The 16,985-nt window shown below is 46.2% G+C and overlaps 1 protein-coding gene across 1 annotated transcript in view; it reads left to right on the forward strand.

The window, feature by feature from the left end:
• Positions 1–16,985, forward strand: part of LOC137377445 (sodium- and chloride-dependent neutral and basic amino acid transporter B(0+)-like) — a 200,356-nt gene that overhangs the window by 135,924 nt on the left and 47,447 nt on the right. Inside the window, exons 5-6 of the mRNA XM_068047023.1 lie at positions 11,592–11,730; positions 12,559–12,691. Coding sequence (XP_067903124.1) covers positions 11,592–11,730; positions 12,559–12,691 — 272 coding nt within the window. The remainder of the gene's footprint in view (positions 1–11,591; positions 11,731–12,558; positions 12,692–16,985) is intronic.

Here is a 16,985-nt window from a genome sequence, read left to right on the forward strand (position 1 = left end):
AATTAGCATTGTGGAATGGTAACATAATGATTATGTTACTGGATTAGTAATATATACTTCTGGACTAATACTCCAAATACATGAGTTCAAATCTCACAAAGACAACTGGTGAATTTAACTTAAATTAAATAAATCTGGAATACAATATTAGACTGCTTGATGGTAATCATGAAACTGCCAGATTGTTGTAAAATCCAATCTGGTTCACTGATGCCCTTTCATGAGGAAATCTGCCATCCTCACCTGGTCTGGCCTACACGTGACTCCAGAACCACAGCAACATGGTTGACTCTTAACCGCTCTCTAAAATGGCCTAGCAAGTCACTCAGTGTATCAAAATGCTATAACAAAGTTGAATAAGAATAAAACTGGGTGGGCCACTCAGCATTGACTGAGGCATCGGATATGACAAAGGCACACTCAGCCCAGTCCACTCTGCCAATTCCTTCTCACTAACATCTTTGGACTTGTGCCAAAATTGGGAGAGTTGTCCCATAAAATAGCAGTGGAACAGCCTGACATAGTCATTCTCACCAAATCAGACCTTTCAGCCAATGTCCCAGACTCCTCCATCACTATCCCTGGGTATGTCCTGTTCCACCAGCAGGACAGACCCCCCAGAGGTGGCGGCACAGTGTTATACAGTGAGGAGGAAGTGGCCCTGGGAGTCCTCAACATTGACTCTGGACACCATGAAGCCTTATAGGATCAAGCCAAACATGGGCAAGGAAACCTCCTGCCGTTTACCACCTCGCCTGGCCCTCGGCTGATGAATTAGTACTCCTTCACATTGAACACCATTTAGAAGAGGCACTGAGAGTAATAAGGGCACAGAATGTACTCTGGGTTGGGGATTTCAATGTCCACTACTAAGTGTGGCTCAGTAGCACCACTTCAGACAGAGCTGGCCGAGTCCTGAGGACATATCTGCCAGACTAGACTTCTTTAAAGATAACACTTAAAATCCCCACTGACCGAACTGCAATCTCTACACTCAGCTTGAAATCTGCACTCTGTCTGCTCTGCAGTTAGCAGTTCTGAAGATAGATTGGAGAACTCAGGACTGTTTTCCTTGGAGAAGAGAAGGCTGAGAGGTGATTTGATAGAGATATTCAAAATCATGAGGGGTCTGGACAGAGTAGATAGAGAGAAACTGTTCCCACTCGTGAAAGGATCGAGAACAAGAGGGCACAGATTTTAAGTATTTGGTGAGAGAAGCAAAAGTGAGATGAGGAAAAACTTTTTCATGCAGTGAGTAGTTAATTTCTGGTATGCGCTGCCTGAGAGCGTGGTGGAGGCGGGTTTAATTGAAGCATTTAAAATGGAACTAGGCAGTTATATGAAAAGGAAGAATGTACAGGGTTACAGGGAGAAGGCAGGGGAATGGAACTGAGGGAATTGCTCTTTCAGAGAACTGGTGTGGACACGATGGACCAAATGGCCTCCTTCTGCGCTGTAACAATTCTGTGATTCTGTGAGACTAGGCCTGCAGCAGATGTGAGAGAACTGACATGAGGGAAAAACCTACCTGTTGCAAATGCTTCTGTCCGTGACCATTTTGGTAGGGGTGACCACTGTACAGTCCTTGTGGAAACAAAATCCCATCTTCACACTGAGGCCTCCTTCTGAGGTCCCCAGTATCACTGATGCCAGTCTTCAGCCAATTCAATTCAGTCTACATGATATCTAGAAATGGCTGATCACAATGGATGCAGCAAAGGTTATGGGTCCCAATAACATCCCAGCTGTATTGCCGAAGACTTCTGCTCCAGAGCTGCACCCCAAGCCAAGTTGTTCCACTACAGCTATGACACTGGCATCCACCGGAAAAGTGGAAAATTGCCCACGTATATCCTATCCACAAAAAGCAGGACAAATCCAATCCGGACAAATACCACCCCATCAGTCTACTCTCAATCATCAGTAAAGTGCTGCTAGGTGTCGTCAACGGTGCTATTAAGCAGCATTTGCTGCTTATCAGTGCTTAGCTTGGGTTCTGCCAGGGCCACGGCTTCAAACCTCAAGACAGCCTTGGTCCAAACATGGGCATGAGTCATACCTGGCACAAAGGAAGATGGTTGTGGTTGTTGGAGGCCAATCTGCTCAACCCGAGATGAAATGAAGATGGAGGCAGACGATAAAGATAAGATGGACAGGAGAGAAGAGATAGGCAGATAGGAAGGGAGAGGAAGACTGACAATATGGAGAAATCCTGCAATGAGAGGGGGAGGAGAGAAAATGAGGATTCTTGAAGCAAAGCACTAGATGGGTGAAAGGAGCAGCAGGAGAATTGAAAGGATGGGGAAGGAAGGAGAGGTGGATGAGTGAATGGATGGGAGGAGAGGGTAGGGGAGAGGAATTGAGGGGGTGAAGGGAGGGGGAGTGTAATAGGAGGACATAGATCAGTTCAGGGAGTATATAGAGGGGGCAGGCAGGAGAGAAAGGAGATGGAGGGAGAGATCGGGAGGGAGGGAAGGGAGTGGGAGAAATGGCAGCCAACATTTGTTGAACTGGGAGTGTGGAGAGTGAATATTGCCTCAATGGATCCAGAATGTGCAGAGGTGTTGTGCCTAATCCACACACTCTTCAAAGAATCCATGGAAGCTGATTGGTGAAAGGTATGTCAATATTTTATTCACACACTAAATCACCAAGTACAAGCTCTCACTAACTTGCACAGTATCAAGAATCATCAAAGCACAAGCTCTCACTAACTTGCACAGTATCAAGAATCATCAAAGCACAAGCTCTCACTAACTTGCACAGTATCAAGAATCATCAAAGCACAAGCTCTCACTAACTTGCACAGTATCAAGAATCATCAAAGCACAAGCTCTCACTAACTTGCACAGTATCAAGAATCATCAAAGCACAAGCTCTCAATAACTTGCACAGTATCAAGAATCATCAAAGCACAAGCTCTCACTAACTTGCACAGTATCAAGAATCATCAAAGCACAAGCAGTCACTACTTGTACAGTATACTACCCGTCAAGGCATGAGGTGATCAGTCTCGCACTTGCGGCTGCTCTTCTGTTCTCTGAGCCCTTGGCAGGGGTATCATCTCGAGTGTTCTTCCCCTGGGTTCTCGTGCTGTCCCCAGTTTCAGTCAGGGTTTAAATCTTGTTTCCAAGACCCTCCCTTCTTACTTACTTATAGGGGTCTGGTATAATGACATAATGATAATTCCTTATTTGGCTCAGTGAGAACCTGGTTCATTTCTTTACAGTTTCCCATTGTCTACTGTGAGTCCAATTGTATCTTGTGTCCATAGCAACTCCTTTATCTGGTACGTGCAAGGACACAGAGTCTGCTAGCATTTTTGCTGTTCCTCTTTCTATCCAACCCCCGTATGCTTTAACTCACTGTTCATTGTTGTGTGACTAGCCCCTTTGTTTCAACTAATTTCTTGTGTTTTTACTATATATGTTTTTACTGGGTCTACAGAGGATGGTTGCGCTGTGTGCTGCTGTTTTTGGAAGCTGGAAATTAAGAAATAACCATAATTTGAAGAAAGAAAAGCACAGAGCATTATCTGCTGAGGGAAAAGTCACAAAACGAAAAGTGTCTGGAGTGTGTACGCGCATTTCTGATGCGAAGCCACCAGATGCTCTATCGGTAAAGGGTTTAATGCGCGCCCACATAACGTCCACTGGAAGTATGCAGAGCAGGCAGATCATGATGTCAATCAGCATATAATTCTGATTTCATGTCAGTGCCACCATTTTGGAACTCCATGTGCCTCGTAACCTCTTGTAACCTTGCACAACTGAACAGGACATTAAGTAGCTTGAAGGATCCCACACCAGCGCTACCTAAAAAAATTCATTGCTGGTTTATTTATTCCAGCTGTCACCATAATTCTATATGTTTTTGGTGCTTTTCCTAGTTGGTTCAGATTTCAAAAATATACAGGGAGTGTCGCTGAAGAACATTTTGCTGATTTCAAGACTTCTGCACAAACTAGTTGCTCCCAGACATGGTTGCACTAGTAATTGCACTTCCTCTTAGAATTGAGCATGACTTGGAGAATTAGCACAGGCCACACAGAGCAGGATACTTTGCTAAAGAGAGAGGAGGAGGAGGGTTCTTAGCAGGAGGCCATATACACCTAGGGTGTTCAGGGAGCAGTTCTCCTACCTGAACTTCAGCAACAGCCAATGTTTCAGATGTCATTGCTTCACTAAGGAGGCCATCACTGAAATCTGCCAACTTCTGCAGTCGTAGCTTCAACCTCAGAGCAAGACAAAGACCACATTGTCAGCGACTATGAAGGTGACCTTGGTAATGAACTTTTATGCATCTGGCTCCTTTCAGGCTGCTGCTGGAGATATTAGCAACATCTCACAGTTTGCAGTGCGCTGTTGCATAAGGGAGGTCACTGAAGATTTCTATCCAAAGAGAAATTACTTTATTTCATTACCTTTTGTCAGGGAGAAGCAATTGGAGTGAGTACAAGTGTTTGCAGGATTCCCCAAGATGCAATGTGCAATTGATCACACACACTACCTTATGTGCACCTCATGTCAACTCTGTTACATTCCTGAACTGAAAAGAATTCCACTCATGCAGCTGGTGTGTGACCAGCGGTAACACATCATATAGGTCAATACACAGTTTCTTGATGGTAGACATGATACCTTCATTCAGCAAACCAAAAGAACGCTACTGAATGACAAGGGCTATCTACTGACAACATGGCTGATGATTCTTGTTTGCAATCCATGCATTTTCTCAACGACCACCTTCAATGATTTGTGTACATATACCCCCATGTCTCTCTGTTCCTGCAACCCCTTTAGAATTGTGCCCTTTATTTTATATCACCTCTCCTCACTATTCCTACCAAAATATACCACTTTACATTTCTCCGCATTAAATCTGCAACATGTCTGCCTATAAGATGTAACCTCCTACCTTTGACAGGTTACTCTGCAGTTCAGACATGAGAATTACAAGAAATAATGAGACAATACTCAAATCCCAAAATAAACACTAATGTCTTCATTAGGTTTGTTAAGAATATCAGTTACACCTGGTAGTCAAGTAATAAATTCACAAATATGTTGCAAGAAATTATACATACAATCACCTGTGAACGGTCACCTGTGGTTAATCATACTCTCTTCAGCAACTAATCAAGTTTCCTGACTTCCGACTGCGGTGCCAAATCATTTTTCACAATGATGTTTATATTTTCCTTTCCAAAGTGGGCTTGGATGTTCCACTGATAGGTTCTTATTCACCTATCAAAATCTGCTTTAGGCTACAATGTCCAAGATATGTTGAACTATTTTTTTAAACCATAAGGTTAAAGTCCTCCTTGACATTGCCTACATTTTCAGTAAATTTCCATCATCCTGGATGCTGCAGATGTCTTTAGATCATTATCATACACACACAGCAGTAGCAGCAGAACACCCTCCTTTTCTTCTTTTCCAGGTCACACATTCCAGGTCCTCCAAGATAACTAAACAATCAGAGTTCCTCAAATCATTGACTCCTTGCAAGTTATTGCTTGGTGAACTCAAAACAGAATTAATCTTATACTAGAAAGTATCAGAAAAAAACATACCTTGCTGTAGTGTTGACAAACCCTGACATTATCAATATTTGCTTGTGTCGGCTTCTTGTGCCTTCAAAACACACTGTCTGCACCACTTAAGTTAGCTGAATTAGCATCCTTTCAAACATATTGAGCCATGGTTATTTCCCTTACTCCTTCTGTTCCCCATAGTTGGCTTTTATAACTCCTTGAAAGAAGCATTCTCTCTTCAATTTGTAAACTAATTTTCAGGTCTTCCTTGTTTGAATTGGTCAGGTATCATCTATTTATGATCCATTTTAATTTCTTATCAGGCTTATTGAAGCATAAAGTTTCACCAAGGTTCTAATTTTGCATTCCAGCTAGCATTTTTATTAGGCACGGTAGACTGCAAAGAATGGTTATTTGCAGAGATGTTGGTCTCACAGCTGGAAATTCTATGCTTTGCCAAGGTCTTTGATAGAACAGTTTGACACTATTCCATAGTTTTATGTTAGTTTAAGAAACCTTTTTACCTCTGCAAAGCACGCTGGTAGATTCAGTCAATGTCTGTAAAACTGCCTATAGCAAACAACAATTCATATTTCATTTAAACTATTGATGCCCGGGGTTGGATAGACTCACAAGTCACAACTGCAGGTCTTACTTAAAGTATTGTTAAATTAACCTGGAGCATTACCATTTCTTAAACTGCTCATTCCACCAGCCTGTCTGTGTCCTCTTGAAGTCTATCACCATCCTCTTCACAGTTTGCAATACCTCCAAATTTTGTCTCATTTGCACATTTTGGAACTGTGCCCTGTACACCCAAGTCTAGATCATTAATATATATGAAGACAAGCAGTGGTCCTCGTACCAACCCCTGGGGAACCTCACTGTATACTTTCCTCCTGTCTGAAAAATAACCATTCACCACTACTCTTTGTTCCTGGCACTCAGTCAATATAGAACCATAGAAAAATTACGGCACAGAAGGAGGCCATTCAGCCCATTGTGTCTGTGTTGGCCAAAAAAGCTACCCGCCAAATCAAATCCTACCTTCCAGCACCTGGTCCATAGCCTTGCAAGTTACAGCACTTCAGGTGTATGTCTAGGTATCTTTTAAAAGAGTTGAGGGTTTTTGCCTCCACCACCAATCCGGGCAGTGAATTCCAGACACCCACCACCCTCTGGGTGAAAAAGTTTTTCTTCATGTCCCTTCTAATCCTTCTACCTTAAATCTGTGCCCCCTGGTAATTGACCTCTCCGTTAGGGGAAACAGATCCTTCCTGTCTACTCTATCTAGGCCCCTCATAATTTTGTACACCTCATTTAAGTCACCTTTCAACCTCCTCTGTTCTAAGGAAAACCACCCTAGCCTTTCCAACTATATTGTATCCATGCTGCCACTTTCCCTTTTATTCCATGGGCTTCAACTTTGCTGGCAAGCCTATTATGTGGCACTTTATCAAAAGTCTTTTGGAAGTCCATATACAACTACATTGCCCTCGTCAATCATCTCATCACTAAACTCAATTGAAACTTAATTAAACATGATATGCCTTAAAAAAAAATCCATGCTTGCTTTCCCTAATTAATCTGCACTTGTGCAGTTGACTGATAATGTTGTCCTGGATTGTCTTCTCTAAAAGCTTTCCCACCATTGTGGTTAAACTGACTGGCCTGTTATTGCTGGGTGTACACTTACATTCTTTTTCGTATAAAGGTGTAACATTTGCAAACCTCCAGTCCTCTGGCACCACCCCTGTATCTAAGGAGGATTGGAAGATTATGGCCAGCACCTCTGCAATTTACACCCTTACTTTCCTCAGCATCCTCAGATGCATCCCATCTGGTCCTCATGACTTATCAACTTTAATTAAGGACAGCCTTTCTAAAACCTCCTCTTTACCAATTTTAGCCCATCCAGTATCTCAACGACCTCCTCTTTCACTATGGCTTTGGCAGCATCTTCTTACTTGGTGAAAGCAGATGCAAAGTACTCTTTTATCACCTCAGCCATACCCTCCACTTCAATGCGTAGATCCTTTTTTTGGTCTGGAATCTGCCCCGCCCCTCCTCTTGCTACCTTTTTACTATTTAGGATACTTTTCGATTCACTTTCATGTTAGCTGCCTGTCTCTTCTCATTGCTTCTCTTGTTTCTCTTTTCACTTCCCCTCTGAACCTCCTTTATTCAGCCTGGTTCTCACTTGTACTATCAACCTGAAATCCGACATACGCCCCTTTATCTGCTTCATCCTGCTGTCTATCACTCTTGTCATCTAGGAAGCTCTGGCTTTGATTGCCCTCCCTACCTTTCCCCATCGTGGGAATTTATTTTGACTGTCCCCAAACCATCTCTTTAAATGTAGGCCATTTTTCCATTACAGTTTTACCTGGCAATCTTAGATTCCAATTTACCAGGCCAGATCTGTTCTCACCCATTGAAATTGGCCCTCTCCCAGTTTAGTATTTTTACTTTAGTTTGCTCATTGACAGCTAACCTAACCCTTATGATAGGATGATCACTGTTCCCTAAAAATCACTAACTGACACTTAATCCACTTGACCAACCTTATGACTAGAATCAGATCCAGCAATATCTCCTTCCTCATTGGAATGGAAATATACTGACCAAGAAATGTGGTAGAGAAGACCACTGGTGTCCTGAAGTAATGATTCAGTGCCTATAGCAGTCTGCAGGAGCCCTGTGGTACTTGGCTAAGTGGCTTTCAGGATTTGTGGTGGTATGCTTCATGCTGCATAACCTGGCCATCATGAGGGAACAGATCTTGCTGCCATCTATTTGGCGAGAAGCTGAGGAGCAGCAACATGAGGTGGAGGCAGAGGAGGATGCAAAAAAGGAGGGAGATTAAAGAAGCCTGCAACCTGGACAGCCCCTTTGTGCCTGGGTTGAAGATGAAGAACTAATTTATGTGTGATACCAATAACCGGAACCTCAATTCTCCATTCTTCAGTCCCACCCCCTTACCTTCCCTCTGTCTCTGACTATCACAGCATTCTCTTGACCACAATGTAAAAGTAAAAGCGAACACAAAATAAACATTCCATACCAAATTTATAAAATAAATCAGACCATATTACATACAAAATTAAACTGATCACCCTTGTGCATTCCTTTAGTGCCTGTCTTCCATGTTCATTTGCTTGTCTTATGTTCCTACACAGTGCTACCCCAATGGCTGCGGTATGACTGGTGGAAGGCTGCTGACATTCAGTGGAGGAGACTGCAGATATCCTTGGAGGTCAACCTTGAGTAACTTTTGGGCTAGAAGGCCTGGCTTCAGACTACACCAGCTCGGCATGGGCAGCAGTAGTCTGGACTGGCTACCTGACAAGCAAGGGCAAGAGCATAGCTGGAGTGGCAGTGAAGGGAAGACAAAAGCTGCCATCCTGAGAGAGGACAGCAGGTTCATGCTGCATGGAGCCACTGCCACCTCCGTGGGGCAGCGCCTCAGCAATCCTAGTAATCTGTTGGAGGACAGACAGATGGATGGCTGTGACACCCTGCAAGTCCCTTTGGGCACTGTTATCCAGAGACACAATGGCAGAACTCTGTACTTCTACCGCAGCATTCAAACATTAGGTGACTGCTGCTTGTGCTGCAATGCAATCTGCAACATCGGCCGTCAGACGCTGCATCATGGTTGGTTCCACAAGTATGTTGATGGAGGTGGTTGCTGGAAAGAATGAGCTTCAAGTGCTGCAAAAAGCCCTGTGCTCAGTTGATGCCAGGCTCTTTCATGCTCCTTGACATTGAACGTAGACTTTCTGGCATTTTCCTAATGCTCTAAGCATTTCAGTATGTGCACCAATCAGCCTTTTTCTGTAGCCTGGCTCATTGAATTTCTCATCTGAGTTCCCTGCAGCAAAACTTGTGAACAGCCTCACCCTCCAGTAAGCTGGCACCTGCACTATATTTGCACCCAGCCCTGGTTACAGTGCACTTGTGTCCAGGATATTACCATGGAGTAGAACCTGTCTCTGAGCTATCTCTAAATTATGCGCAGTATCAGTGTCAGAGCTGATGGCAGCCACAGTGTAATGAGTGACAGTGTGTCTTCATCATCACTGTCCTCTTGCTCTTCCTCCACTGCCTGGCTAAGCTGCTGTTCATGGGTACTTAAAAGGAAGAAGCTACAAGGGCAAGGTTGTGGTGAAGAGGAGAGGGGAAACTCAGAAGTGCATACTTACACCATCAAAATCAGAAGAGATTGTGGGATGAGGAGGAAGTGAGATGTGAGAAGTAATATTAGATATAAAGATGCTATCACCTTCAATGGATGCAGCCACACGCTGGCATTGGCCTCAGTAATGGATACAGCCACACGCTGGCATTGGCCTCAGTAATGGATACAGCCACACGCTGGCATTGGCCTCAGTAATGGATACAGCCACACTGCTGCTATTGGCCTCAGTAATGGATACAGCCACACGCTGGCATTGGCCTCAGTAATGGATACAGCCACACTGCTGGCATTGGCCTCAGTAATGGATACAGCCACACGCTGGCATTGGCCTCAGTAATGGATACAGCCACACGCTGGCATTGGCCTCAGTAATGGATGCAGCCACACGCTGGCATTGGCCTCAGTAATGGATACAGCCACACTGCTGGCCATGGCCTCAGCAGTGGCCCTTCCCATAATGGGCAACACAGTCCCCTCCGTGTGGGTTAGAACATGCAAGCATGCCTCTGGTTCATTCCTGCTGTATCCAGTTGTGCGCTACCTTGTTCTGCAAGAGAAGTAGAAGTGTGACAGCGAATGCCGTGCAACCTGTTTGTGTAATGTGGTTGTCATGGTTGAATAGCTGGCAGTGTGTACAAGCTGTGAGGTGTGAGTGTGAAGCTTGCAACAGTTCTAAGGATGAGATGAAGCATGTGAATATCAAGTACTGTTAGATGAGTGAAGGAGCTGTGGTGAATTGCACAGTGGCTGAGACTAGTGGTGCAGTGGTAGGAAATGGCATTTGAGGATGCATTCACAGACCTTGACAAGCTGTGAGAGGCTATTAAATTTCTTGTGGCACTGTATCGAGCTCCCTGGGACTAAACTTCTTGCATTGACCTCCGCAGCCATCTGTTCCCACTGTTTTCTCATCCTGTGTCTGGAAACCCACCTGCACACACAGGACATCTTTCCTCCTTTCCATCTCTTCCACCAAGGCTTCCACTCCATCACCCAAAAATCTTCATGCAGACTCTCTCAACCATCATTGATTATCACACAGCATACTATCTTCAATGATCTCAACATCTCCAGCAGTCATGATTCACCTTCCTTTTAAGAGGTGTCAGCTCGCTTTAAGTAGTGCAGAGTAGCTTTAAGTGGGGCTAGGAAGTAACCATAATGGAGATCCCAGCAGATGCATGCAGCCAATGAACAGGGAGGCTAGTGCTGGCTGCATGAAGAAATCATTACAATAAATGGACAGCATGATGGTGGCATGCTATCTGTATTGTACTGAATGGACACAAGGTAATTGCGATGCCCATGCCCATTTCGGGGCCTATTCAATTCAACCCTCATAGAATGTAAAGGTAGATATAGGAAGCTGTTGGCATTTTTACCTCGGATCCACAAAGATGTCATAAAGGGAAATTGTAAGATCATGTGTTACAGAGGGGTCATGAGATACCCATTAGTCATGTGTGCATAGGTTCTTCAGCTGAATATCTGTAAAGGCTTTACTAGGAGTGAGCAAAAGTGTATTAAATCTTAGATTTCATATCCAAATACTTTTGCGATAATCATGACTCATGACTTTAATGTCTTAATTTGGTTTTATGATTAGGAGCATTACAGATTCTGTCAAACAAACTCTGCTATTACCAGCAGAGTGAGCACCAGAGCTGGACTGTGTTTTCAGTGGAGTGTGCAGACTGTACCTTTGTGTTCTGACCCATCTGCAGCCTCACCCATGTAATAAAAGGGATTGGACCAATTCAGTCAAAGTGAAACAATGGCCCTGATTATATCACTAGAAATGACAGAATCATTCCCAATGAAATGTAATTCTAAAACACATTCCACATTTTCTAGATCCACTCTGCAATCTCACTCTGGATGATGGATATTTTGAAATAGTTAATACAACATGGCTGCATGCAAACAATGAAACTTGTCTAAATGGATCAGAAATCTACATTCCTCACCAGGGTCCAAGTGAGCAATACTGGGAGTAAGTAAATTACTACAGATAGCTGCACCTATAACCTGCACAGCTGTACTAGTAACTTCCTCCTGGGAAGGTTAGTTGGGTGAATGTCCTGTTTGATGAATGAAAAACTGTTTAGATAGAGATACTATTTACATCATACACCTGTTAGAAAATAGCATCAGAACAGTACCCCTTTCATTAGTTAACAGCTGCCTGGTTTCTAAAACTGCAGGTTTACTTCAACAATATTTATACAGTGAAACCTTTATTGAAACATTTTTTAAATTTTCTTTTTCTTCCAGAAAGAGATTCACCACAAGAATTCCTAAACATTCAATAGTTCAAAATATCTGTGACTGATATCCCTTTCTCTTTGTTTTCGATTGAACACGGTATTGTGTTTAACACGGACCTGGGAACTGAATTGGGGGAAATTGTCTGGGAAGAGGTACCTTGCTTAGTAATATAATGGAGCTGAATTAATTGGGAGACACAGTGAGTAACGCAGGTAGTTTCAACAGAACAGTGTAAGGCAGTCAGTGAAGCTCCTTCAGGAACTCTTTCAAATCAGCTCTGCAGGGAATCTCATCAGCACTCACTGTTTAAATAAAGCTTCATATTTCAAAATATTAATAAAAGTAGAGAGAGGGAAACAATAAAAGAATATTAAATTTCATCTCAATTCCTGGTAACAATTCACTTCTAAAAGTAGAATTGATTCTGTTTAATTGAATATTATTCAAATCCATTTATATTTGACTAAATACTCTGATGCATTGTATCTAATAGTGTCTGTGGGTAATGAACTGTATTGTTATATAAGATGTTTTCTGTTGTCACTTTATTTAGTAAAGTAGTTTTACGTCGTACCAGTTCAATTGATGAGACTGGAGAGATCGTCTGGTATTTAGCCCTCTGTCTGTTTCTGGCCTGGCTGATAGTTGTGGCAGCGCTATCTAAAGGAATCAAATCTTCAGGAAAGGTAAAACAATTGGTGATGAATGGAATTAAAACTAGTGACAACGTGCAGATTTCTGCAACAATAAAAGTAGAATTTCTAAATCATTTGTGAAGTTGGCTGGATTATCTCACAGGTGATGTTAACAGTGACTCTTTGGAGAGCGTGAGATCTATAATAAATGAGCAGTGCAGACCAGGGGCTATCTGAAAATCTCCTGAGTGAAAGAACAACAGGGCCATGAAATTCAGCTCCATAGCGCCATAGAAGCCAGAGCTCTGGAGTTAGAGATCCTCTATATGGGCCACACAGTGCTCCTGCACTGCCTCCATTCTGGGATGTTCCGTAAATTCACTGGAATCTTCCCAACTGGCCCACAGATTTACCAGCTTGCTTGACGCACAAATTACAAACTTGGACCACACAGGTCCATTCAACATATTCACTTGTCACTCACCAAAAGAAAAATACATATGGCTGCGAGAGGGATCCATCACTTGGATCAGGCACCCAACTTGTGGTAAGATGATTTAGACTAACTTCTGCTGCTGCGAAGTTTGTCTAAATACTGTGGAGTGTTTTTGGAAGTGTTGTGGTGAGTTGCAGTGTTTAGCAGGGAGATTTGCTGTATCCTCACAGAGAGGGCAGAGGAGTAGGTGACCTATCCACACAAAGGATGCAACATGTGTGGGGCAGCAGTGGAAGTGTCTGAGTCTGTAACGTGGCAGGGAGATGGAGAGAGAGACTGCAGAGCAGTCAAGATTTGCATGATATCCTCTGCCACATTGGAGCCAGGCTCCTCAATCCTTGACAGCGAGAGAGGCAGTCTGGCAGGCCTGCCGATGTACCCAGCATCTCTGTGTGTATCCTCAGGAGCATTCTCATGTATGCCGATCCATCGATATCCTCATCTGAATCCCATGTAGCAGGACCCATCTGTGACTTTGCACGACAGTGAGCTGGCACAAGAGCTATCTTTTCCCCCTGGCCTGGCTGCAGCCTACTTATGCTCAGTGACTCACCACATGCTGCTCCCAACTCTATACCAGCCTCTAAGGTACGTGTAGAGCCAATGTCTGAACTGGTGGCTGCCAGTGACAAATCAAGAGCTTCTTCATCAGTGCTGTGGTGTTGTTCTCTCTCTTCCTCTTTGGTGTGTTGTAGCTGGGCAGGTGGCAGTTCTTCAGTATGTGAAAACAGAAAATTAGAAAAGGTTGGTGTGAGGGAAGGGTGGGTGGAGTGGAAAGCAACCAGTCCATGGTAACACCATATCAGATAACAGGATAAAAATGAGGTGGGATTTGAGAAGGGGTATACACCATGTTCCTGCTAAACTGCTTGGTTGCACGTCAATTTTAAAGGGACCACACAGAGCAACAGCAAAAAGAAGTTGGAGGGAACATGGACATAGGAAAGGAATAATACTGTCATCCTCAATGTTCTCAGTAACACCCACTGCCAGGGGTTCTGTTGCAGCTGGCCTGTGATGCTGAGGACATCTCCTCCGTGGGGATCGGGAGATGCAGGCATCCTTGTTCCTCACTGGTTCTGCTCTGCTCCCTTCTATTGTGTGTGTGATCTTCTCTTGCACAAGAGAGAGCAGAATATCAGTGTTTGGGTGATGTGTCAACCACAGTTGAATAGCTGAAGGTGTGTGGAAGAAGTGGGCACTAGGTGTGAGGCTGGCATCATTGGAGTGTGTGAGGGTGAAGTAGAGTAGCTGGATGTTAGATGCGAGTCCTGATTGCCAGGGTAACTGCTGGGTGAGTGATGGGCATTGAGCAGAATGACAGTTTGGAAGTGCAGTGAGTAGTTGTCATGTGAAGATGCATTCACTGTCTTTGATACATGCATGAGAACATTAAACTTCTTGTGGCACTGCTCCGGGTCCTCCGGAGCAGACTCCTTGCTTTGATCTGCCTGACCATCTGTTCCCATTCCGATCGAAGGATGGTCCTTGAGAGCCTCCTGGCCACCTCCCAGAGGAAACGTGATCTCTTTCCCCCTGTCCACCGTGACCATTTTGGCTCCAGCACTGCGTCTGTGAACCTAAGAGCCCTCTCTCTTTCCTGGTGCTCCATTTGTGCAGCTCCTACTTGCAGCCAGTGTCAGTTCCAGCAGTCAGCAGAAGCTCCCTTCCGCGGAGTGCAGTTCCCTTTTAAGAAGGACAGATTGTCTTTAAGAGGGACAGACTTTCTGCACCACATGATGTCAGCACGCACACTCAGCCCCATGCTGAACTCTCAGGCAACCAGCAATGCGGGCCCCATTCGGAACAATGCTACAATCATTTAAATGAAGAGGCAGCACCAAGTTTGCGGACTGCCTGCCTTAATAGGAACAGGCACGGGCAGGTCACAAACTGCTAGTCTCGCACCCAAAAATGGACCATAACCAGTTTTTAGTCTTCACAATTCCCCAAACCCCTGAAATGTGTCTCTCGTTCTAAGGGTTTCAGTCACTGATACAGGACTTTGGGTGAATTTCCAATTGCTGTGGAAGGCTGGGCAGGGGTTGGCAACGTGTCTGAACACGGATACCGGTGTCCATAGTAAAAATGTTGAGATCTCTGACTGGTAATTTAAAGGATGAGACTTTTTTTTTTTTTTAAATCGCAGCTGGCAGGTGCTTTAGAGCAGAGACAACAGTTTCTCAACTTCGGACAAGTTCGTGGTTTCCCGGAGGGTTCCAATTTTTTTTTTTTTTAAAGCCTGTCGGGAAACCACAATCTTATCCAAAGTTGAGAAAATGCTGTTTGTGCTCTAAAGCACCTGCCAGCTATGGTACCGATGGCTGCAATTTAAAAAGTAAAATGACCAACCACAAAGCTGACATTTTCTGCTGTCTAAAACTGCGAAAGAGGGGGGGGGGGGGGGAAGAGAGGGTTGGGGGGGGGGGGAAGAGAGGGTTGGAGGGGGGGGGGGGAAGAGAGGGTTGGAGGGGGGGGGAAGAGAGGGTTGGAGGGGGGGGGAAGAGAGGGTTGGAGGGGGGGGGGAAGAGAGGGTTGGAGGGGGGGGGGGGGGGGGGGAGAAGAGAGGGTTGGAGGGGGGGGGGGGGGGGGGGGGGAGAAGAGAGGGTTGGAGGGAGGGGGGGGGGGGGGGGGGGGAAGAAAGGGTTGGAGGGAGGGGGGGGGGGGGGGGGGGAAGAGAGGGTTGGAGGGGGGGGGGGGGGGGGGGGAAGAGAGGGTTGGAGGGGGGGGGGGGGGGAAGAGAGGGTTGGAGGGGGGGGGGGGGGGGAGAGAGGGTTGGAGGGGGGGGGGGGGGGGGAGAGGGTTGGAGGGGGGGGGGGGGGGAAGAGAGGGTTGGAGGGGGGGGGGGGGAAGAGAGGGTTGGAGGGGGGGGGGGGGGGGAAGAGAGGGTTGGAGGGGGGGGGGGGAAGAGAGGGTTGGAGGGGGGGGGAGAGAGAAAGAGAGGGTTGGAGGGGGGGGGGAGAGAGAAAGAGAGGGTTGGAGGGGGGGGGGAGAGAGAAAGAGAGGGTTGGAGGGGGGGGGGGAGAGAGAAGAGAGGGTTGGAGGGGGGGGGGAGAAGAGAGGGTTGGAGGGGGGGGGGAGAAAGAGAGGGTTGGAGGGGGGGGGGAGAAAGAGAGGGTTGGAGGGGGGGGGGAGAAAGAGAGGGTTGGAGGGGGGGGGGGAGAAAGAGAGGGTTGGAGGGGGGGGGGGAGAAAGAGAGGGTTGGAGGGGGGGGGGGAGAAAGAGAGGGTTGGAGGGGGGGGGGAGAAAGAGAGGGTTGGAGGGGGGGGGGAGAAAGAGAGGGTTGGAGGGGGGGGGGAGAAAGAGAGGGTTGGAGGGGGGGGGGAGAAAGAGAGGGTTGGAGGGGGGGGGGGAGAAAGAGAGGGTTGGAGGGGGGGGGGGAGAAAGAGAGGGTTGGAGGGGGGGGGAGAAAGAGAGGGTTGGAGGGGGGGGGGGAGAAAGAGAGGGTTGGAGGGGGGGGGGGAGAAAGAGAGGGTTGGAGGGGGGGGGAGAAAGAGAGGGTTGGAGGGGGGGGGAGAAAGAGAGGGTTGGAGGGGGGGGGGAGAAAGAGAGGGTTGGAGGGGGGGGGGAGAAAGAGAGGGTTGGAGGGGGGGGGGGAGAAAGAGAGGGTTGGAGGGGGGGGAAGGAGGGTTGGAGGTTGGAGGGGGGGGAAAGAGAGGGTTGGAGGGTTGGAGGGGGGGGGAGAGAGGGTTGGAGGGTTGGAGGGGGGGGGGGAAAGAGAGGGTTGGAGGGTTGGAGGGGGGGGGGAAAAGAGAGGGTTGGAGGGTTGGAGGGGGGGGGGGAAAAGAGAGGGTTGGAGGGTTGGAGGGGGGGGGGAAAAGAGAGGGTTGGAGGGTTGGAGGGGGGGGA

Source organism: Heterodontus francisci, chromosome 15 (assembly GCF_036365525.1).
Source record: "Heterodontus francisci isolate sHetFra1 chromosome 15, sHetFra1.hap1, whole genome shotgun sequence".
NCBI lineage: Eukaryota > Metazoa > Chordata > Chondrichthyes > Heterodontiformes > Heterodontidae > Heterodontus > Heterodontus francisci.